Source organism: Urocampus carinirostris, chromosome 11 (genome assembly GCF_059441175.1).
Source record: "Urocampus carinirostris isolate Australia breed hairy pipefish chromosome 11, RoL_Ucar_1.0, whole genome shotgun sequence".
Lineage (NCBI taxonomy): Eukaryota > Metazoa > Chordata > Actinopteri > Syngnathiformes > Syngnathidae > Urocampus > Urocampus carinirostris.
The window spans coordinates 11,810,245-11,833,920 of NC_142359.1; the positions used below are offsets into that span (position 1 = coordinate 11,810,245).

At 39.3% G+C, this 23,676-nt stretch overlaps 1 protein-coding gene across 1 annotated transcript in view; it reads left to right on the top strand.

Annotated features, from left to right (window-relative positions):
- The window catches only part of dock11 (dedicator of cytokinesis 11), an 81,243-nt gene that overhangs the window by 37,084 nt on the left and 20,483 nt on the right, over positions 1-23,676 (top strand). The window contains exons 20-46 of the mRNA XM_088346870.1: positions 198-321; positions 399-511; positions 586-663; positions 2,146-2,235; positions 2,305-2,426; positions 4,956-5,025; positions 5,813-5,938; positions 6,042-6,113; positions 7,064-7,210; positions 8,794-8,877; positions 8,947-9,058; positions 9,482-9,520; positions 10,096-10,277; positions 12,065-12,166; positions 12,250-12,322; positions 12,432-12,520; positions 13,711-13,831; positions 13,911-13,977; positions 15,388-15,435; positions 15,512-15,657; positions 18,555-18,670; positions 18,741-18,878; positions 18,951-19,133; positions 21,122-21,235; positions 23,000-23,215; positions 23,286-23,343; positions 23,435-23,541. Of these exons, the coding sequence (XP_088202996.1) occupies positions 198-321; positions 399-511; positions 586-663; positions 2,146-2,235; positions 2,305-2,426; positions 4,956-5,025; positions 5,813-5,938; positions 6,042-6,113; positions 7,064-7,210; positions 8,794-8,877; positions 8,947-9,058; positions 9,482-9,520; positions 10,096-10,277; positions 12,065-12,166; positions 12,250-12,322; positions 12,432-12,520; positions 13,711-13,831; positions 13,911-13,977; positions 15,388-15,435; positions 15,512-15,657; positions 18,555-18,670; positions 18,741-18,878; positions 18,951-19,133; positions 21,122-21,235; positions 23,000-23,215; positions 23,286-23,343; positions 23,435-23,541 (2,937 nt within the window). The remainder of the gene's footprint in view (positions 1-197; positions 322-398; positions 512-585; positions 664-2,145; positions 2,236-2,304; positions 2,427-4,955; positions 5,026-5,812; positions 5,939-6,041; positions 6,114-7,063; positions 7,211-8,793; positions 8,878-8,946; positions 9,059-9,481; positions 9,521-10,095; positions 10,278-12,064; positions 12,167-12,249; positions 12,323-12,431; positions 12,521-13,710; positions 13,832-13,910; positions 13,978-15,387; positions 15,436-15,511; positions 15,658-18,554; positions 18,671-18,740; positions 18,879-18,950; positions 19,134-21,121; positions 21,236-22,999; positions 23,216-23,285; positions 23,344-23,434; positions 23,542-23,676) is intronic.

The following is a 23,676-nucleotide window of genomic DNA, read 5'->3' on the forward strand; positions in this document are numbered from 1 at the left end:
TTGTGTCTATGTATTTTGTTTGTATATTTTGGGCATTTTATTTTCTTGTTGTACGTAGAATTTTTATATGGCATTCTGAGTTGGAATTCGTTGCCTGAAAAGTGATATACAAATCAATTTTTCATGGATTTAATTGAACTACTGATTTTTGTGTTCATGACATTTTATTGATGTGCTGCCCCTTGTGGATCTTTTAGGTAAGGATGGAGTTACCTGTCCACTTGCACGAGAGGCACCACATTCTCTTCACCTTTTACCATATTAGTTGTGAATCAAGCAGCAAAACCAGCAGTAAAAAAAGAGAGGCGGTGGAATCTGTCGGTATGTTTTATAAACATTTAACTTTGGAGCTCATGCCTATATTTTTTATTTTTACTCTCTTAATGCTGTGCTATCAGTTGGTTACTCGTGGATGCCTCTGATGAAAGATGGAAGGATGCAATCATCAGAACTGCAGCTATCTGTCGCTGCGTCGCTGCCCTCTGGATATCTCAATCAGGATTCCAAAAAGGTTTGTAGACATTAGATTATTTGAGCCGTGCACGTGTGTCCCCGCTTAAAATGTGAATTTTGATTCAATTCTAGGCAGATATCAAGTGGGTGGAAAATGCAAAGCCACTCTTTAAAATGAGAAGCCGCGTTGTTTCGACGATATATGCTCAGGTAAAAAACGTATACATGATGATTGCTTGCACTCAAAAAAAGAGGGAAATCCATCCATCCATTATCTGCACCGCTTATCCTCAGTAGGGTCTCGGGGGTGCTTCAGCTCATCCCAGCTATATTCGGGCAGTGGGCAGGGGACACCCTCAACTGGTTGCCAGCCAGTCGTAGGGGACACAGAGACCGACAACTCGCTCGCTCACTCACACTTTGGACAGGCCAATTAAGCTGACATGCATGTTTTTGGACTGTGGGGGGAAACCGGAGTGCCCGGAGGAAACCCACGCAAGCAAAGGGAGAACATGCAAACCCCGCACAGGAAGTCTGGCCGCTGGATTTGATCCTATGACCTTAGAACTGTGCCGTAGACACGCTAACTACTCAGCAGCCGTTCTGCCCCACGAGGGAAATTGTTTGAGAAATAAATATTGGTCAAGTCAAGTCATGTTTATTTGTGATGCCCTTAATCACAAGGAGTCTCTACGGGCTGCACAGACCACAGATTTTTGCAAACTCCAGACTATTATCACATCATCCCCTGATTTCAAACCTACATGAGGGCAAGGAAAAACTCAAAAGCCTCAGGATGAGTCAAGTCATGTTTATTTGTGACACCCTTAATCACAAAGAGTCTTAAAGGGCTGCATAGACCACGTATTATTGCAAACTACAGACTATCATTACACCATCCCTTGATCTAAAACCTACATGAGGGCAAGGAAAAAAATCAAAAACCTCAACATGAGGAAATTGAAGAAACTTTTAGAAGGGACCACACATGAGGCTGCAATGTAACATAAACAAAAACCTAAAATAACACATTTTGATCATCTAAAGCCACAAAAGGCCCATCAGACTTCATGATATGACCATCCTAACGAAAAATAAAACAAATATAGTTATAATATATATAATTATAAATCAAGTACTACTAATAAAAAAAAATGTTGTATTTGGTCCACTGTTGTCCCCATGTTCCCCTTATGTGTGTGTGTGTGTGTGTGTCTCCTCTCCCGTCTATTTTTCATGAAACATTCATGTCTACTGCGTTTAAAGCCAAAATGTATGCATCATGTGTTTGTTATTTATCAAGATATTTATCAAAATCTGCTTAAGTAAAAGAACCCTTCTGACGAGCCCGATCACATGTCTAGTTTTTCAATGTCTATGATAAAATTAAGTGTTTTAAAAAGAAGGACCTAATTTTTTTTTTTTTTCTGAAATTTGTAATGAGCCTAAAGCATTTCTATTTATAAACAAATATTAAACAAAATACAAAATGCACATTTAGATGTCTGCATGTATATTTATTCATAAATGCAATTGAGAAAAATCGGTTTGGTTGCCATTATCTTTTTTCTTCAATAACTCACACTCAAAACTTTTACCCAACCTGATCTAAAGTTATTTTTCTCCTAACTGTTCAATGTGTGTTCATATGAATGTTTTATAAATTCTCATAGTTTGCTATTTCATCCACAGGACCTCCATCTCCACAATTTTTTCCTACACTGCCAACTCATGAGGAACAGTAACGAGGACAATCGGGCAGAGTTGATCAAATACTTAAAGGTTAGACTCTGGATGTCCAAAGATATTTTGAATAAACTGTGGGTTCCATTGTCTATTATCCGTCCTCAGTGCCTGCACGCTATGGAGACGCATGTAATGGTCCACTTCCTGCCCACTGTGCTCATGCAGCTGTTTGAAGTGCTCGCAACATCTGTCAAGGAAGGCCAAGAGATTGCTGTCAACGCTCTCCGGTCAGTTAATCTGTATTTTGGCATATTGCTTATATTTGATAGTCATAACTAAACACTCTTGTGTGAAAAAAACTCCAAAAGGGGCTTACTTATTCTTCGTACGGACGCTCTCCTACTTACGACCATTCGACTTACGCAAAACAGAAGATACGAACATTTTTTAGTTAGATTTTGTATTCTGTGCACCTTTTTCCGAATACAGGAAAGTACTGTAGTGCTTCTTTCCGCCACTACCGGCGTGTGGCGTTGTGAGAGGTTACCCAGCATCCACCACAAAGAAGAATTCCGCTTCCTCTTCCTTATTCGTGTGTAAACATTCTATACTGTATGTCCAGCGTGCTAAGAACTTTGACATTTCTATTGTTTAACATCTCGTGCATCCATTCAATATGGATGGTGTAAAGTGTAAAGAAGAGGCGAGCCGTTTCTTTTGAAATGAAAGTGGAATAAGAAAGCTTGATGCGGTTGAGAAAATGGTCTGAACGCTTTTTTTAGCCACTTTTTACCACGGAGGAGGACCTCTTGAAGCGCATTTTCCAAAAGTTGAACTCAACTTTATTTATATTTATAGAGCATATTATTTTATGTAATGTTTACTTTTCAGTACAAACAATACAGATTACTTATACAAGTCTTAAACATGTGTATATAAACCTTAAACATCCAAAATATAGCACTGAAGCAACTTACAAACAAATTCAATTTACGAACGATCGTCTCGTTTGTAAGTAGGGCAAGCATCTGTAGTTGTGTTTTTTTTTGTAATTTTAACCAAACAACACAATTTTAGAGGGGTTATTTTAAACAAAATTACACATTTTTCTTTTGTTCTTTCAGATTATTTTGTCCCATACAAGCCCTTTTTCTGGGGTTTGAAACAACTTTTGGGGGTTCTTAAAAAAAACATCTTTAAAAGAGACTGTGAATTATTTACAGTCTTCTAGCGGTAAAAAAAACAACAGTTCAGTATAAACTTTAGCAGATACTCAAAATGAGGCAAGAAGATATCAATGCATTTTAAACTTCCAGGGAGGACCGAGAGAAGCGCCCCTACATAAGAAAAATTCCATCCCTTCCTAAAGCTCCTATGAACCCCCCGTTGATCATATCTTCAAGGTTACAAAAACAGATTAGCCTCAAAGGGTGTGGAATCAAAGAACAGCAACATGAGTGGTTGATGGCAACAATGATGCAATAGTCCAAACAACGACGAACAGTGAGTGAAAATAAGGAACTAGCTTGCCATGAAATCTCTCTTGCACTTGGCCGGCCGATAGTTACAAACTGATTCAAATGATGAGCAAACAATACATGAAGTATCATACAAAAATACTCATAGGTCGTCTTGGAGACACCCATATGTATGTATCTGGATCCCTTGGGCACGGGCTGGCCAAGTCAAGTCAAATTTATTTATTAGGCCCTTAATCACAAAAATGTCTCAAAAGACTGCACAGGATTACAATGACACAATTACCTGATTTTAAACCAAAATGCGGTCAAGTAAAAACTCAAAACCTCAGCGTGAGGAAAAAGAGAAACCTTGAGAAGAGACCTCACAAGTGGTAATCCCCCTTCCAGGATGACCAGGGTGAATTACATTTAGCATTACAGTACACAAACATTGTAAACACTAGGTAACATGTTGAAAATTTGTCCGAAAAGTGCATGAGAGCAGCCTGTAAACTAGTCCACAAAGTCTATGACGGCCACGACGCACTTCCCATCTCTGCCAGCTGGTCCATGCAGGTGTTCACATGCATCAGGTCAAACACTGGTCCGCTGACTCTTCTCAAATCGTCCTTCTCCTTCGTATCACCACCAGGCAGGCAGTCGGAAAAAGACAGGACAATACAGAATATGAGGTGGGCATCAATCATGAGCTTTGGAATAGAAGTGAGTCTTAAACCTTGATTTAAAAACTTCCATTGAGGTTGTAGATCTTATCTCCGGAGGCAGGGCATTCCCTCAAGCCTGCAGACTTATGGCTCTCGGAGTCACAAGTAGACCGGCATTTTCTGAGTGCAGACTCCGTGCAGGAACATAGGGGGAAATCAAATCAGAGAGATAAGAGGGTGCAAGTCCATGCAAACAATTATATGTTAATAAGAGAACCTTAAAGTCACATCTTAAGTGGACTGGGAGCCAGTGCAAGTTGGCCAATACAGGAGTAATATGCTCAAACTTTTTGGTCTTAGTCAAAAGTCTAGCTGCTGCATTCTGAACCAGCTGCAAACTTTTGATGCTAGACATCGGGAGACCAGAAAGCAATACATTACAGTCAAGCCGAGAAGTAATAAATGCATGAATTAAAACCTCTGCATCTGATTAGAGTAATTCTAACCAATTGTTTGCTGTTTTTATATAAGATGACAATGTGTTTGGTCTTGTATAAAAATGACAAAATGACTAAATTGAGTTAAACATAACACTTGGGCAAATAGACCCAGTTGATGTTATTTTCTAAAATTTATTTATTTATTGATCCTACTTTTGGGCAGTGTAAATTCAATGTTTTGTGTCTTGCAGTGTTATCATACATATAGTATCCAGGTGTCAGGAGGAAGGTCTGGAAAACTACCTGCGTTCTTTTGTGAAGGTATGCATCCCTCTTTTTTGGACCACACAAGTGGAAGTTTTTTGTATTGTTATTTTTTGCGAAAAATACAATTGAACATAACTGGGTGTACATGCTGTTGTGTGATCGAATGCAAACTTGCCCTCTCAAGCAGGTCAAATAAAAAATCTCCACAAAATCAGACTGGCTATTTGGACTGGCTTTTATGGAGTAAAAGCCAGTCCAAATAGCCAGTTTACACGTGCGAGGGTCATTACAGCATCTAATATACAAACACCCAGGAGAATCCACGAGTCATAATTTTGCAAAGAAGAAAAAGGTTTATGGATTCTCAAGGGTTAGATATGCTCCTGCACAAAATTAGTGTGCTTATCTTCTTACAATAATCCTTGTGCACGACTCTTAAGACCTGCTTTTACTGAGTCTAGAAATTAGTATAATTTTTGTTACCAAATTGTGTGTGAAGACAGTCATTTCAGCTAGATGTACCACTTATACAAACGCGTGAAACTAGACTTTCCCATGCACTATTTCGGTACAATAGTTCTTGTGCACTTCTATTTAGACCTGCATTTACAGAGTCTGAAAATTAGTGGTATTTATCTTACAGTGCCGAGGGTCATTGAAGTGTGATGCACCAAATATAAAAACTCATTCAATTAGACTTGTCCATGCACCAAATATTAGATATGCCTTTTTTTGTACAATAATCATTGTGCGCTACTATTTAGACCTGCTTTTAACAAGTCTACTCTACTTTCTGAATTTTCTTAAATATTCTTTGTTTTTTTCTTTTTTTTCTCCTCAGTATGTGTTTGTATCCAAAACCCAAACGTCAGGGATTGGAATATATACTCACAACGTGCTGGCAACAGCGGTTACAGCCATTCTCAAGCAAACAGCGGATTTTAACACTAGTAACAAACTGCTGAAGGTGCGAGTTGTTGTCGCAAAACCGAAACGTCAGGTGGCACACTTGCCACTTGAATTTCTTTTTTTTTTCACATTAAAACCATTCAATTGCCTTTTATCCATAGTATTCCTGGTTCTTCTTTGAAACAATGGCTAAATCCATGGCCCAGTACCTGCAAGAGGACAACCGGATAAAGGTTGGTCAACTTTATCAATCGTTTAAAACAGTGGTCGGCAACATTTTCTGTACAACAAAACGCTTCATTGTCTGACAATATTTTCCCTGCCCGGCCCAAGAGCGGCATTGAAGATGTTTATACTTTTTCTAAAATATCAATAACAATTATAACCTTCATAATGATAACAAAGATTATTAATAATAATAAGCATAAATCCAATTACATTTAACATCAGACCAAAATCACATTCATTCATTTTTCCAACCGCTTACCCCAAAAGGGTACACTGTGGTGCTAAGACTAAGTGGAAACCAGAGTGCCCGAGGACTTGAGGAGAACATGCAAATCCCACACAAAGTGGCGGATAGCTGAAGTTGAACTACGGATCTGTGAACTGTGAGGCGTACGTAGAAGTAGCAACACATTCTTGTCCCTATTGTAACCTTTACCCGCTTGCGAAATAATTGAAAATGCAAACTCATTAAATGAACCAACCCTATTAAAAGCTTGTTGGTGTTATGTGGTCTCAGTGTCGTGTTCTTGATATAGAGATCCATGCTCCTTCCAACTTCATTGCCGAAGGTTTTTCCATAGCCTCTACAAGTTTGTTTACAATTGTTTTAGCATGACGTAATTGAACATTTTCCTTTCTGATTGGTTATGAGCGCACTATATCTTTGGTGGGCTAAAATTCTTGTTTCTAACGTGACAGTTGCACCACCTAAAAAGCAACACTGATTTTATTTGAAACGTAGCCCCTCACAGACCTGGTTCAGACTAAAACGTAGCAGTGTCAGTTGAACACCAATAGGTGAAAAATATCGGATCTTATTTTTCTTTCTGTGCGACCTGGTACCAAACAACCCACGGCTCGGTATCAGTCCATGGACTGGTGGTTGCGGACCACTACAGAAAGGGACAAATTGGGAAATGTTACCCAACCAATACCTGCGCTAACGTCGTTTCAGATGCCAAGGGCGCAGCGCTTTCCTGACACTTTCCATCAGGCCTTGCAGTCGCTGGTGCTGTCCATCATGCCTCACATCACCATTCGCTACACAGAGATCCCTGAGGAAGCCCGCTGCATCAACCTGAGCTTGGCCAATTTGATCAAGGTGACACAGTTTATTACCGTAGTTATTTGTGTGTAACGCGCATTCGTGTTGAACCCCACATTTTTAATGAAAAAAAAACAGTATAAAATATTGTTTCACTTTTTTCTCAGCTCAAAATAAGCATTGACCAACATTGCTGAATTCGTGCTGCCATGATAAAAATCTTTAATTGACAACGTAGTCATGTTTATTTGTATAGCCCTTAATCATAAGGAGTCTCAAAAGGCTGCACAGACCAAAGATAACTGCAAACCACAGACTATTATTTCACCATCCCCTGATCTAAAGCCTACTTGTGGGCAAGGAAAAACTCAAAAACCTCAACATGAGGCAAATGAAGAAACCTTGAGAAGGGACCGCACTTGAGGCAATCCCCCTTACAGGATGACCAGGCTGCAATGGATGTTGCAATAACAAATAATTCACAGATATTGACAACATTAAATATAGGTCATTCATAAGCTAGAGAATAGAAGTGTGTTTTAAGCCTAGATTTAAACAGTTCCACTGAGGTTGCAGATCGAATCTCAGGGGGAAGAGCATTCCACAGCACCGGGGCCCGAATGGAGAACACTCTCGAACCTGTGGATTTCTTCTTGCCTCTTGGGATCACTAGTAGGCAAGCATATTTAGAGCGAAAGCTCCGGACCAGAACATAAGGGGAATTAAATCTGAAAGATATGAGGGAGCAAGTCCATGCATGATTTTGTATACTACCAACAGAACCTTAATATCACATCTTAAGCTAACAGGGAGCCAGTGCAGGTAAGCCAAAATCAGGGTAATGTGATCGAACTTTCTTGTCTTAGTTAAAAGCCTCGCTGCAGCATTTTGTACTAGTTGAAGGCTTTTGATTTTGGGCTTCGGGAGACCGGAGAGTAGTGCATTACAGGAATCAAGACGGGAGGTAACGAAAGCATGAATTATAATCTCCGCATCCGACTGAGACAGCATAGGAAGAATTTTAGCAATGTTGCAAAGATGGAAAAAGGCCGTTCTAGTAATATTCTTAACGTGTGTTTGAAAGGATAGATTGGGGTCAAATGTGACACCTAAATTTTTGACTGAATCTGATATTACATTTGTTCAAACATAAACATAATATATTTATTTAATGACATTCAAATTTAGATTCATCATCAGATAAACTAAAGAGTTATTATCCTCATCGTGCTTTTTCACTTTTATTTACATCTTTCAGGAGGAGTTTCTGTTTTCTCCATTCTCCAACATTCGTTTCTGGTACTGTGAATACAAATAGAGTGACAAGGGGATAAAATGGAATGCCTTTTTGTATGTTATCTGTGTCACTGGTGGTTCCGTGGTCAGGATTTGGTGCCCTCGCTGATGCCACCTGGGTTTGATTCCTGTTGCATCCAATGTTTTGCGATTGTGGTCAGCGATATTTGTTGATCGATGGATTATTGAACAAATATGGTAAAACCCTGTGAAACCTCGTATTTACTGCGCAACCAAACTTTGAGTTTCTTTTTCGTTGAGATAAAAAAGTGAGTTATACCCACATAAATACGGTACATCTCCTGTAAAGGGCCCAGTTTCACTCCAAGTTTTTTCCCCCTCAGAGGTGTCTGACCTTCATGAATCGTGGATTCACCTTTGGGCTGATCAATCACTACATGTGTCACTTCAGTTACAAAGACCCCAAGGTATACGTTCTCTCATGAGAAAGTTTTTTTTGTCGCTTTTTTCGGAATATGTACGTACATCTTCTGCAGGTGCTTACCGAAATGAAGTTTGAGTTCCTGATGGCAGTGTGCAACCACGAGCACTTCATCCCTCTCAATCTGCCCATGGCTTTCGGGCGCACAAAGCTGCAGAGGGTGCAAGGTGAGCAGGGCGGGTATATCGAAAAATATGTTACAAAAACAAAAGTTTAATGAAGAAAATCGATAGAAATTTAAATAATTGAAATGGACTTTTATTGTATTCATTTTCTGCCACTTGAGGGCTTTAGTGTCTCATGTTGGACGTTGGCAACAGGAGCGGAGCACTTTTTCCTAATGTTCTTTTCATACCTGCATTTCTATGCCAGTCCTCTATTAACTGTTCCATCACCCCTACCTTTGAATATGTTTTCGATATAACACCAAACCACGAGAATGCGTTTGTATCGATAAGTGCATTTAGCGCGTTATCACAAGCGTAATGTTGATGCATTTCATGTCAACGCTGCATGGATGATGAACATCATTTCTTCATTTTTACCCAACACCCTTCCCGTCTGTTTTTTTGTTCTTTGCTTGTCGTCAGATTTCATTTCGTATGCGACGGAGCTTTTTGGCCCTGTAGGTAGGTGACGCTCACCGTGCCGGCCTTTTACCGATAACTCCCGCCTTCAACGGCTCTCTGCACTCTCGCCTCCATTAACCTCCACTCGCCAAGCACATGATGCCAATGCTGGATTGATGCTTTTGTGTCGTAGGAGAAATGAGCTTTGCTTTGTTAGGGCATCCACTCACATTCTAAATGAAGGCATTTTGCAACTTGTTTGGGATATTTTCTGTTAAGGTTGAGGTTTTGAGGTTGGAACTCTCTGAATATTGTTATGTCTGAATCATTTTCACCAACTACTCAGCTTTCCCTGGAGACACTGCCTGTTATGATATTAGTGCAGCACGATTGCTTTCTTTCTTTACACAGCGCAAACCTCGAAAATTATACATTTCCTGCACTTGGAAATATATAATCAGGCTGAATTTTCATTCTGGAATTTAAAAAAAAATCCCTGCAACAATGCTGACTCTATCATATAAATACTTTCTATTTCACGTTTTTAAATGTCATATAGTTTTCTACCTTGTTTCATTATTTGGGAGTAAGTCTTGTTGTTTTATGCGACACTGACCTGAGGTTTACCGCCACAGAGCAGAGTCTGGAATTCAGCCTGACCGAAGACTATTGCCGCAACCACTTCCTGGTAGGTCTGCTCCTCCAAGATGTGGCGGCGGCCCTTCAGCAGGGGCCCGAGGTCCGGCAACTGGCGGTGAGCACCCTGAAGAACCTGCTGATCAAACACGCCATGGACGATCGTTACACGGCCTTCAAGGTGAGACTGGGCGTCCAAAAATGACTATTCCGTGTTGTGTTTCTGACATTTTTGATTTGCAGACGCGGATTTATGGATTTGCACAATAAAAAGACAGAATAACACTAGAAATGTGATTTATTTTTGTGTCTACACCAATGCCAATTAACTTGACAATTCTTAAAGTGTTTTTACATAGTGTTGCTCAAACATTAAATAATGTTAATTTTTTATTTTTTTACCATTTTCAGCGTAACAAGGCTATAGACACATGCAGTACAAACACTTTCCTAGTCCTAATCTTACACTGGCAATTATTCTGTGTTGATTTCAAATTTTTCACAAGTTAGAAATCACAGTATTGCAGCCTTTGTCAAGCTCCTTATGTTGCACGTGTAAGTACGTGCATTTCTTAAACGTTCTCTAATAAACTTTGGGTTGGAATTTGGACTGTACAGACGCTGTCTTACTTACAAAATAGTATGTTGAATTTGTTCGTAAGTTGCTTAATTTATATATGTTGTATGTTTAAGGTATACATAAGTAAGGCTTGTATATGTACCCTGTACTGTTTTAGAACTGAAAAATAAACGTTTTGTAAAATATATGCTCTATAACGTTGCAAAGCAGGCTGAATGATAAAGTATAGTACTGAAAAACAAAGCTACACATTAGGCGTTGAAATTATGTGGTCTGTGCAGCCCTTTGAGACTCCTTGTGATTAAGGGCGTCACAAATAAACATGACTTGACTATAAAGATAAATAAAGTTAAGTTTTACTTACTTTTGGAAGAGTTAGGCGACTTCCTCCTCCATGGTAAAAAGTGGACAAAAAAACGATCCAACCATTTTCTCAACCGCATCAAGCTTTCTTATTCCACTTTCGTTTCAAAATGAACGGCTCGCCTATTTTTTTCACTTTACACAAACACATTCTGATCGTTTTAAGAGTAATTTTAGTCGTCGGATAGTAGCATATTACTCAAGTGAAATTAAAAAAAAATATCCTTGGAATGGAAAATAGAAATCTAACAAGAAATATTCCACCGGATGACAAAGAAAATTGGTGTTTAAATGGTGAAAGGAAGGACTGGAGAGGTGTTGTGAAAGGATAGTAGGATTGTGGACGCGTTCTGAGGGATGGGCAGGGTACCCGTATGATGCGGCAGGGGTAAACCAGTGAAAGCTGTCGGGCCCTGCTGTTGAACAAAAGAGTTTGCTGTGTCACCATGATCCGAGAGACATGGCCACTTTCTTGTGTCCCATTCCATCTGGAGGGACGAAAGCATGACCAACTTAGGTGCCGAGGTGCCTAACTTGTTTGGGTGTTTGGGCAATTGGGTTGGCAATGGTCCAAAAATGTTTGTGTGTGTTTTTTGCTTTTTTTCCCCCTTTTATTTTCTTTGTTATTGTATGTGTTTGTCTTGCTGTCGGTCACCCCTCTCGAGGGATATGACCAAGGTAGATAGATAGACTTAATGACAAAAACCAAAGTAAAAATACATCAAAATAATAATTGCTTATATACTTTTTATTGTTAGTTTCGCAATTACCCTTAAAGTTATCTTTATATTTCAAATGCCTGTTCAATCTTGGTCACCAGAGGGCAGTCAATATATATGGCAACCATTGCAAGTAAGATAGATAGATAGATAGATAGATAGATAGATAGATACTTTATTCATCCCCGAAGGGAAATGAACATTGTATGAAAAATGTTAGTATTTGCTGATTTGAACATCATCTACAGTTCATAACATTTGTAAGGGAATTTTTACTAAGAATGATTTGTATTCTCTTTGGTTTAGAACCAGCAGGCCAGGATATGTTTGCTGTACCTCCCACTGATTGAAGTTCTTTACCAGAACTTGAAGCAACTGTCGGGCCAGCCAAACATTTCCAATCTCAACGTGAGGACCTCACAAAACAGAGTGCTTTGGAATTTCAGAACCTTTGTCATATTTATCACACAGTGTGAACTTGTTCTCCACAGGGCTCGAGAGACGACCTTGTGTCATTCGTTTCAGTAGACGGCAAGCGAATAAGCACCACCATGGAGAACCACAGTGAGTGCAGTCCATTCCGGGGAAAACATTTGAAGCCATTTAAATTGATTTAGGTTGTGAGAAGGTGTTGTTTATTTTGGTGGTGACAAACCTGTTTTGATGTTTTCAGATCTGCCCGTCCTTAATGGCCATGTAGTGAGAAGGGAAGACTCCAGAGGATCACTCTTTATGGATTCTGGGACACCAGATAGCATTGACGTAAGCCTTGTTTAATTACTGTTGTATATGACTGTTTCCATGATACGTCTAATCTAAATTCAGTAGTTAATCATCAACGAAACCATATACATAAAGATGGAACACCATTTTGAATACTGTGGGTTTTTATCTTATTTGCATCTTAGCTTCTGTTTTAGTTTAATTATTTACTCGTCTTTATTTTCCTTTTGACCTCACATTGTCATTTTGGTTACTGGACATTCATTAAATACTAGAAGAAATAGAATAGAACATCCAAACACCTTTAATCAAAATACATTCATCATATCATGTAAACACTTTCAAAAGTACAGTTAGAAAACTGAAGATTTATATGCATCTTTAAAGAAAAAAAAGTATACCTCGATAATCTTGCTCATTTTAATGCTATTGAAAAATAAGATATTTTTTCTCCTTCTTAGCAATATTTGAAAACATGTTTTGTCAGTTTTTTATTGGGATTCTTTTTTTCTTTTTTTATTCCAACAGGAAAAATAAATTATAAGATAAAATCAATCTATTGGTTTATTTATTTGTTTTTTATGATTATTTTATGCTCTATAGGGACAGTTTGTATTATATGACCACCAGATGCCGGTGTATTTTTAGTGAAACTGAAAACAAGTGCTAAAAAGCACCAAAAAGAATGCAAACTAAGGCAAATACAAGCTACCAAGACTCAAAGTGGTCCCCCTAACTGTGACAAACAAGGCATTGCAGTAATTTATGTAGAATGTTTTCTTTTTCATGTTGACAATATCTATGTATTATTTGTTATTGCAACATCTATTGCAGCCTAGTCATCCGGGAAGGAGGATTTCCTCATTTGCCGTCCCTTTTCAAGGTTTCTTTATTTACCTCATGTTAAGGTTTTTCAGTTTTTCCTTGCCCTCATGTAGGTTTTAGATCAGCGGATGGTGTAATAATAGTCTGTAGTTTGCAATAATCTGTGAAGCCCTTTGAGACTCCTTGTGATAATGGGCTATATAAATAAACATGACTTGACTTTTTATAAGCCATCTTGAAATGTGCAAGCAATGTCACATAACCTTAATTATTTGAGGGTCTTCTATTATATAATCAAGAACACATAAAATACATCGCATCAGGATTTACAAACATATTTTTGATAACTAACCATAAGCCACTTTTATATAAAAGGCACTCAATAACTTTTCTTGTCGTTGCAGCTGCAGAGGCGTGGCTCCACCATGAGCAGCAGTCCCGGGCCCCCTAAGAGCAGACTGGGCCCCTACGAGATTCGGGGCCTCCTTTTCACCTTCTTACACATAGCGAAGACCTTGTCCGAGGGTAAATGACAAGCAACATCCCGCACAAAATGACATGCCAGCATATAAATGCCAACTGTGAATTCCCTCTGCCCCTGTAGACTCTCTTATGGCTTATTGGAACAAACTTAATCCTCAAGACGTGATGAATTTCCTCAGTCTGCTCGAGTGAGTATTTCTTTAATGTGCACTAGTTGGTTCACCATTTAAGCCAGAAGTGTCAAACTCATTTTTCACAGAGGGCCCAGCACCCTATTGGCTGTCTTCAAAGGGCCTGATGTAACTTAGAAATGTAACTGCCCACTAAGCGGTGCAGATTGACGGATGTAATTGGTATGTAAAAAAACATACCTACTCCTTTATGTAAAGTAAATCTAATTTTATTAATTACAGTTACATAAAAACAATGTCACCACACCCACATACACAGACACATATACACCTATATCAGTGTCTAAAATAACGTCTCCTTTATTCCAAATTCAAAATCTTCGTTCAGTTTCGGAATTTCGGTTGGTTTGGCAATTTGCATACTCGGCAGCTGATCAGAAGCCTGCATTGAATAACTTCCAGACTTTACCGAGCCTTATAAGGTCGTGCATTTGCATATCATTTTCCTAAGTAGACGCACAGAGAACACAAGAAAATGGAGAAGTGGTTAGGAATCAAGCCCCAGAAGAAATATTCAAAAGAAGCTAACAATATGTATGACGCTACAAAATGTAAACATACATTAAAAACATCGTGGAAAGAGGAGTTTACGTGGCTTGTAGCAGACGACGCAACGCAAACATCGCATGAATGAAGATGAGTAAATACAGGTACATACTGATGGCAGATGGAAAACAGCGATGTCATATACATGCAATGAATGCTATAAGTAGATTTATAATAAACTTAATTTTAAAGAGTTGTTCTGTTATATATTCTGATTATCAATCCTTAATACTTTGCAACAATGGGTTTTTTGCGATCAGTTGTCTTATTGTGTTTCAAGTTGTGAAAAATGGAGCAGGCAACTTTACATCGCATCAGGATTTACAAACATATTTTTGATCACTAACCATAAGCCACTTTGTCTGCCCTGGTGTCCGGTAACTTTTTGTCATGAGTTTCAGACACTGCATATATATAATATATACATATAAAATGTATGCGCCAGAAGATGCAATAAAGTAGTGCCGAGCTTAGGAAAGAGAAGGTTTAAATAGAGAAGAGAGAGGTGAGATTGGACAGTAATCAGTACACCCAGTGTGGGCGGGGAATAAGAGCCAGGAAGTAAGTGACCAAATAAGGAAAGGAACGTGAAAAGAGAAAATCAAACATGACTGTGACAATCAATGGCATCGATATGGAAATACTGGCGTGTAGTCGCGCTGATCTATCACTTCGTAATTTACTCTTCAGACACTGTTTATTTCTAGATGCAAATTTTTAGCTGTCGCGGGCGACATAAAATGATATGGCGGCCACATTTGGCCTGTGGGCCTTGAGTTTAACACAGTTGATTTAAGCTATCAAAAACAACTAGACCCACATTTAATTGCAACGCTAAGCTTCGTGTCTCTTTCGTTTCAGGATCTCTCTGATTCAGTTTCGGTATATCGGGAAAAGGAACATCTGCAGGTGAGATGTCGTGATCATCTTTTGCCTCCAAAGCTGTTCTGTCATTCTGCTGACCATCCATGCATTTGTTTTCAAGGAATCAGGAGCTGTGGGCGTCTAAGTTGTTCTCCCCAGACAGGAAGTCTCAGACCATGCCGGCTATGCGCTGCAACCGCGCCAGCACCATTCAAACCAAAATAAACCAATTTGGCAGCATGGAGGCCTCACTCACACTCAACATAGGTGGGGCACGGCCGCGACAGTGAACGATAAGTTGTTGCCATAAAATGATTTCTAAACAGTTTGAAGTACAGGCTGACTCATGTTTGCCAGACATTCCATGCTGATGACTAATGGCGATTGTCAGCCTTATCAGGAGCGCATGGCATACTGATGGAAAAAAGTAATAATTCTGTAATCCTACTCTTAAAAGCAGGTGTGTCAAAGTCAACAGATGGAAAAGCCAGAAAATGAAGCTACTAGCTGAGGGCCTGGTTGATAGAATCGATTAACATTTTAAAATTACCCATAAACGGAACTAAAACATCATGCAATTTAAAGATCAAATTTACTTGAAAGTTCTAATAACCAGTGAGCTGTTATCAGATCGTGTCTCCGGGCGGCTGCTCAAGGGTTCTTAGGGGGCTACCTGGTGTGGGCACCACGTTGGAGACCCCTGGGATAGACCATTTTAAATGTTTATTTTGGGAAGGAAATTCAATGTTTTTGAGATGAAGTGTTTTAGGAGTATGTTAGGAGTGACAAGATTGGATAGATTGAGAAATGAAATTGTGAGAGACAGAACTGGAGTAGTAGTGGAACTGAGCAAGCGTGTGGATAAGAGAGTACTCGGTTGATTTGGACACATGGAGAGGATGGATGAGGTGCGAATGTTGAAGAGGATCTACAGAGAAGAAGTTAACGGAAGGAGACCAAGAGGAAGGCCGCGATTGATGTGGATGGATGGTGTTATGAGTGCAGGAAAGAGGTCTCAATGTAGTGAAAGCTAGAGCTTTTGTTGGTAATAGGAATGAGTGGAGAGGTGTTGTAAAAGGATAGTGGGATGTGTGGACGCATTCCAAAGGATGGGCAGGGCACCCGTATGATGCGGCAGGGGTAAACCAGTGAAAGCTGTCGGGTCCTGATGTTGAACAGAAGAGTGTGTTGTGTCACCCTGACTCGTGTGACATGGCCGCTTTCTTGTGTCCCGTTTCATCTGGAGGGATGAAAGCATGACCAACTTGGGTGCCGAGGTGCTTAACTTGTTTGGGTGTTTGGGCACTTGGGTTGGCCATTTGCTACTATTTCCATTTTTATTTTCTTTGTTTTTTTTTTTTTGTATGTGTTTGTCTTGCTGTCAGTCACCCCTCTCGAGGGATATGACCTGGGTAGATAGATAGATAGATTTTGGTAATTGATCAATCTGTTGATTATTTTGTGGAGGACTATAAAAAACTCCCCTATATATATATTTTTTTTTGGAGAACTTAAATACACTTGACGTAAAAATGTTGATAATTTTTAAAGTAAAAACAAATCGCTATTGTAAAACCTACTGCTGTCAAAATAATTTGAATTTTCAATGACTTTTTGCTCTCATTTCGAAAAAAATTTCATTCCATTTATGTAACGGTACATTAAATATTGATGAATTAAGAAAACCATCACTCTTTAATTTTTTTATCAACCATTGAAGGTTGATTGAGATAATTAACCGAGAATTGAATATTTGGGATGCTTTTTTACATTACTTGGACAAATTATGGTGTATAAATCGATAAATGTCATCCATACATGTGGAGCAGGCAGTATTCTTGATTTTTGAATCATAAATGCCAAATCGTAACCTCTTAAATTAGGTTTTGACCAATGTTCCATGTAATTTTCCACGGGTCTGAGCGTTCACACAAAGTCGGTGAGCAACGCTTGAAACAACAGTGAGCAACGGCAATCTCAAGTGTGGCAAGATAATTAATTATCAAACATGTCCAAAACTTGACATCAAGTTACGTTTTGCTGAGTTTACGGCAATGAAAAAAAAAATTCACTTTTGAATGAATTGACTAATGTATTATTGCAAAGGTTTTACGGCCTACAAACGTCATTTGTTTTTACAACAATTTTTTCACAAGATTTTCTTTTTTTTTTTCCTGGTATCTTTTGAAGCATGTTGGTTTCAGATCAGGGGATGGTGTAATAATAATCTGAAATAATAGTCTATGCAATAACCTGTGCAGCCCTTTGAGACTCTTTGTGATTAAGGGTTATACAAATAAAAATGACTTGACTAACATTTTTAGGGGCTTATTTAGTCGGTTGCAAGATACAGAACTGTATTTAATCACATTCTTTTAGTGGAAGTACAATGTTGGCAACAAGATTGACTTGGTATAATTGGAAATTATTTGAATGCAACACAAACTTTTTCTTTTTTTTCCCTATTTTTTTTTCTATTTTTTTTTAATTCCTTTAAAAAAATCTCATTGTGTTTATTTTTTTCCTAGGTGTTACTTTTTTTCTTTTTGTTCTCTATTTACTTTTCCTTTGTTTCTTTCTTTTCTTTTTTTCTGAAACGTTCCTTCTTTTTTCTCTTCCTTTTGTTTCTTTTTTCTCAGCTTTTCACTACTTTTTCATTTTGGTATTTTTTTCTTTTTTGTTCTATTTCCCCCCCCTTCCTTTAAGTCATTTTGTGCACAATTTTACATAATATTTGGTCGTGTAGGGATTAAAGAAGCAAAAACAACCTGAAGAGCCGTTTGGGACCCGGTTCTCTTTAGTGAGCCGAGCAGAAGAAGCCGATTCTCGAAAAACTCTACTGACTTTACTTTTCAACTTTGTTCGACATTGACTTCAAAATACCGCATTTAGAAAACAGAGTCAGGGGAACCCGTGTATTTTTACCTTCATGCACTGTAACTTTGACTTAATTTGCTTCTTAATTAGCAATTTCGAGCCCTGATTTTTGTGCGCTGGCTAGATTTTCTTGTGCGCTGAGAACGTGCAGCTTAGAGGGAACATTGGTTTCGACATCAACAAAATCGGGAAACCACACTAATATAAAATATTCTAACATGAACCTCACTCATGGTAAAAAAAAAGGCAAACTCTTGAATTGCTGCAACAGTGTTTGTGTTGTCCAGGCACTGGCGCAACCGAATCAGAAATCCATCACCAGGCCCTCTTGGAGGCCAACATTTCCACTGAGGTTTGTTTAAGCGTGCTGGATGTCCTTTCCTTTTTTATCCAGTGCTTCAAGGTGAGCACTTCCTCGTCACTGCTGCTTCCCCTAGATTTCCCCTTTCTAATATTTTGTCCGTGTCCCTCAGACCCAACTTTCGGAAAACGACGGTCACAACGCACTGATGAGGAAAGTGTTTGACGTTTACCTGAGCTTCCTCAAAGTCGGCCAATCAGAAGCCGGTTTCAGGCACGTCTTCGCTTCCCTGCGAGCTTTCATGAGCAAGGTGGGCGCTGGAGCTGAAAGTCGCCATGATGTTGCGATAAAAAATGACTGACCCAAAGCGTTTTGTGGTCAGTTCCCCTCGGTGTTGTTTAAAGGTCGCGTAACCTTCTGTGAGCTCCTGTGCTGCGAGGTCCTCAAGTGCTGTGTGTCCAAGATGGCCTCCCTGAGGGCCGAAGCATCGGGGCTGCTCTACCTGCTCATGAGGAACAACTACGAGTATACCAAACGCAAAACCTTTCTTCGCACACATTTGCAGGTGAATCCTGAGACCTGTTTTGAGTTTGTTGCTGCTATGCTATTAGGTAAGGGGAAGAAAAGCTACTTATCTAGTTTGATTTTTGGCAACATGTACAGACGGTACCCTACTTTCGAATGATTTACGTTCCGGACGTTTGTTAGTAAGTTGCTTCAGTTCTATATTTTGTATGTTTAAGGTTTGTATCAGTATGTTTAAGGCTTGTGTAAGTAACCTGTATTGTTTTGCACAAAAAAAATAAATATTTCATAAAATAAGATGCTCTATAAAGATAATTTAAGTGAAGTTTAACTTACTTTTGGAAGATGAGCTTCAAGAGTTAGGCAACTTCCTCCTCTGTGGTAAAAAGTGGGCGAAAAAAAGCGATCCAACCATTTTCTCAACCGCATCAAGCTTCCTTATTCCACTTTCATTTTGAATGAAACGGCTCGCCTCTTCTCAACACTTTACACCAACCATATTGAATGGATGCAGGAGATATTAAACAATAAAAATGTCAAAGTTTTTTGCGTGCTAGAGATACCGTGCAGTGTGTTTACATATTAACTGGGAAGAGGAAGCCGGATTTCTTTTTCGGGATGGATGCTGGGTGACCTCTCACAGCACCACACGCCGGTAGCGGCGGAAAGAAGCGTTACAGTACTGTCCTCTACTCGGAAAAAGAAGCACAATACAAAATCGAACTTACACTAATGTCCGGATATTTTTTGACATCCCAAAAAAGAATGTTCGGAAGTAGGGGAGCGTCTGTGTAGAAGAAAGAGTCAAAATGAATGTGAACAAAAAACTGCAATTTAATGAACAATGGACAAAACAATAGATTTCACATACATTATAGTAAAACAACACTCTTACTTGGTTTAAGTCATATCAAACACACGGCCCATTGGCTAATTTAACCCACCATTAATTCTATGCATGTCAAAAAAGAAGCAAGTCTCTAGGTCAGGGGTCTCCAACCTTTTGAAAGCTGAGAGATCCTTTTTGTTACGACTGAGCGCAAAGAGCAGCCAGTTTGACATTCATTTCTAAAATAACAACTTATGTTATTACTATGTTGTTACTATGTTATTACCAGGTTAATTATTGGGAAATAGTTAACTAGACTTGGTTAGCAACTGAAAAAAAAAGAAGTTACTAGAAAAATCACAATGAACCAGCACTGGTGAGCTTTTTTCAGGACAGGGCCCCGGGCACCTCAGCAGAGACAACAAACATTCAAAGGAAATCTCAAATTTGATTTAAACGTTTTAATTTGATACCATGAGCAAGGTTTTCTTTTAAAACAACAGAGAAACAAAAAAAGAACTCACGAAAACTTGTCCTAAGCCTTTTTGACTCACACTATCATAAGAAGGTTTTGTTTGAAAAGGAGAGATTTTGTTTTTCAAGCAATGTCTGCCGAATGATTGCTAACAGCGCTGGCTATGATCTTTTTTTTCACAAAACTTTATTGAACAAGGAATTACATATCATTGTTTAAAAAATACATTGTTATACTAGATAATTTAAGTATGTGGTCTTTTATTTACTACAATAGGTTTCCTGTCAAATTTTATCTCAATGTCGAATTGTCCTTTTATTTATCTATTCATTTTTTATTTTTTTATTTTTTTCTTATTTTTTATTTAGCTTATAGCATTAGGGGTAGGGCACCGCTCTTGAGACTGAGAGGTCGCTAGTTCAAGCCTCGGCTGAGTCATACCTAACAACATTGGGTTTGGAATTGGGGGGTTTGGTCACCTAATGACTCCCAACGACAGGTGTTGTGACACAGCGGTAGGGTTGAGCGATGGGGCTGGGAATCCCCTCCTTTTCATCAATCTCCCAGAAAGAGTCAAGAATGTGAGTGTGTTCTTGACTCTAGCCATCTCTTTCTAGGGGGATGTAGCTCCGGTATATACTTACATACTATGCATACATATATTTATTTCCAACTGGCTTTTTAACGGGGGATCACGTTTCTCCTCTTGTCTTATCCCCCACAGATTATCATTGCAGTGAGTCAGCTGATCTCTGATGTGGCTCTTAGCGGAAGCTCGCGGTTCCAGGAATCGTTGTCCATCATCAACAACTTTGCCAACAGTGACAAAGCCATGAAGGTATCATTTTCAGGGTTCGTACAGGTGCTTGAAATCCTGGAAGATGCCCGGATTTTAATGTTGTGTTTGTAAGGATTGAAAAGTGCTTGAATTTTGGGTGACATGCTTGTAAATGCTTGAAATTGTTGCAATATTTCTCAACAAGTCTGCTTAAAAATGACGCTTTGCCATTGCATTTCATCTTCCTTTGTGATTGTTGGCACCTGGCATTAGTTTGCGTCTTCGCATGCTACACCTTAACAGGGCACTATGATCTTTGTGTCCTCGTGCAAGGATTATCTATAAATTATGGACATGTATTAAGGGCAATGCCAAAAATTAAGGTACCCCATACCAGTAGTATATTTTAACGGGAAGAATTTCCTGCGACTTACCAGACACCTATCATATATGTAGAGAGAGATTTGTCTCACAAATTTCTACACACTTATTGTTCAGATCCACAATTAAATTCGCGATTTACTCAACATCTATAAATCATGTCTAGATAAATCCACACGCAAGATTTAAAAAATGCATATGCAAATCATAGATAGAGTTGTAGCTCTGCAAGATATTGTCACGCTTGCCATGGCGCCCAATTTGCCTTGCCCGTGTGGCGCCAGCTGCGGCTCGTTGACAGATTGGCTTTCCATCTATTTAAACCCAGTGCTCTCACTCTTCCTTTGCCAGTCTGTCAACGAACCTCTGCCCAGCAAGACGTGGGATTTGACTCTGTCCTGTTTCCTGCTGGTATTTCTTGTCCGGTATAGTTCCGTTTTTTTTTTACCTGTTTAATATTGGTTTCCAGTTTGGTTCTCGTCTAATTTGTCCTGTTTGATTGCGATATCCTGTTTTGATATCAATCCTGTCTGTCCCGTTTTTTAATATCAGTTTCTAGCTTCGTTCCCGTCTAGTTTGTCCTGTTTTTTTCGATATCCTGTTTTGGGATCAATTCTGTCTGTTCCGTCCTGTCCAGTATCGACCCCAGCTGTTCGATATCTGCTCGGACAATTGGTTTTCGATCTCGTCGGCCTCCGGCTTCCTATCATTCCACGCCAGACTGCTGTCTGACATGCATAACTCCCCATTTCCCGTAAAATAAAAGGCTTTTGTGAAAAACGTCACACATTTGGGTCCTGATCCTGTTCCGGTTCATGACAGACACATGATTCACAATGGATTTCTTCTTCTACTACACTCTACACTCTATCCACTACACAGCATTATCTCCAGACAGAAGAGCAGTTTCAGCGACAGACTGCTGTCACTGTCTTGTACTACGGACAGACTGAAGAGATCTTTTCTTCCTCATGCCATGAGGCTCTTTAACTCTACCCGGCAGAGTAAAAGCCCACAGTAAACCACACCACCTACATTGCATATTACCGAATCTTATTGCAATATGTATTCTGTGTAGCACTATTTAGTTATTCTATATAACACGCTACAGTGGGCATTTGCACGTCACACTGGGTATTTGTATATTGTATTCTTTTTGCTTTATTATTGTATTGTTCTCAGCGAAGAGATGCTGCTGGAAATGTGAATTTCCCTTCGGGGATGAATAAAGTGTGTCTGTCTGTCTGTCTGTCTGTCTGTCTGTCTAATGGTACTGGAGAAAATAGAAAATTGGTATTGAAAGTGCTTGAATTTGTCTTAGGAAAGATGCATTAACAATATAAGCAGTTAAATGCAGTGTGTAAATCAAAAGGCCTTAAAACTAAACATAATGCATTCATTTGAGGTACAGTACCTTTAACACCTCTATCTTATCTCCTTTAGTCTACTGGCTTTCCCTTGGAGGTAAAAGGTCTAACCAAACGCATCCGCACGGTGCTGATGGCCACGGCGCAGATGAGAGAGCACGAAAAAGACCCGGAAATGTTATTGGACCTCCAGTATAGTCTGGCCCGGTCGTATGCCAGCACCCCCGAGCTGAGGCGGACCTGGCTGGACAGCATGGCCCGCGCTCACCTTAAGAATAACGATCTTTCCGAGGTAGATTCGGCCATTATTCGACCCAGATTTCTGCCGGTTTTTTCTGCTCACCCGATTGGGATTGTCACAGGCGGCCATGTGTCATGTCCACGTGGCGGCGCTGGTTGCCGAGTACCTGCACAGGAAAAGTAAGATGGAACCCTACCTGAAGACTTTCGAAGAGTATAGACCACAGTGGCATTTTGAGAACTTTGATTCTTGTTGCTTTGTGATGGACAGAGTTGTTCCCAAGCGGTTTGGCTGCCTTCAAGAAGGTCACGTTCAACATCGAGGAGGAAGCCGCCATGAAAGAAGATACGGGGATGCAAGATGTCTACTACACAGAGGTTCTTTCCCACTCCTTTTTTTCATCGTCATTGAACAAAAACAAGTATGGCAAAATGCTGAAACATTTTACAAACTCTATTGCTATTTACAAATCAACCTGGCTCCAAATTTTTGAGAAAGAGTAGCATAGGAGA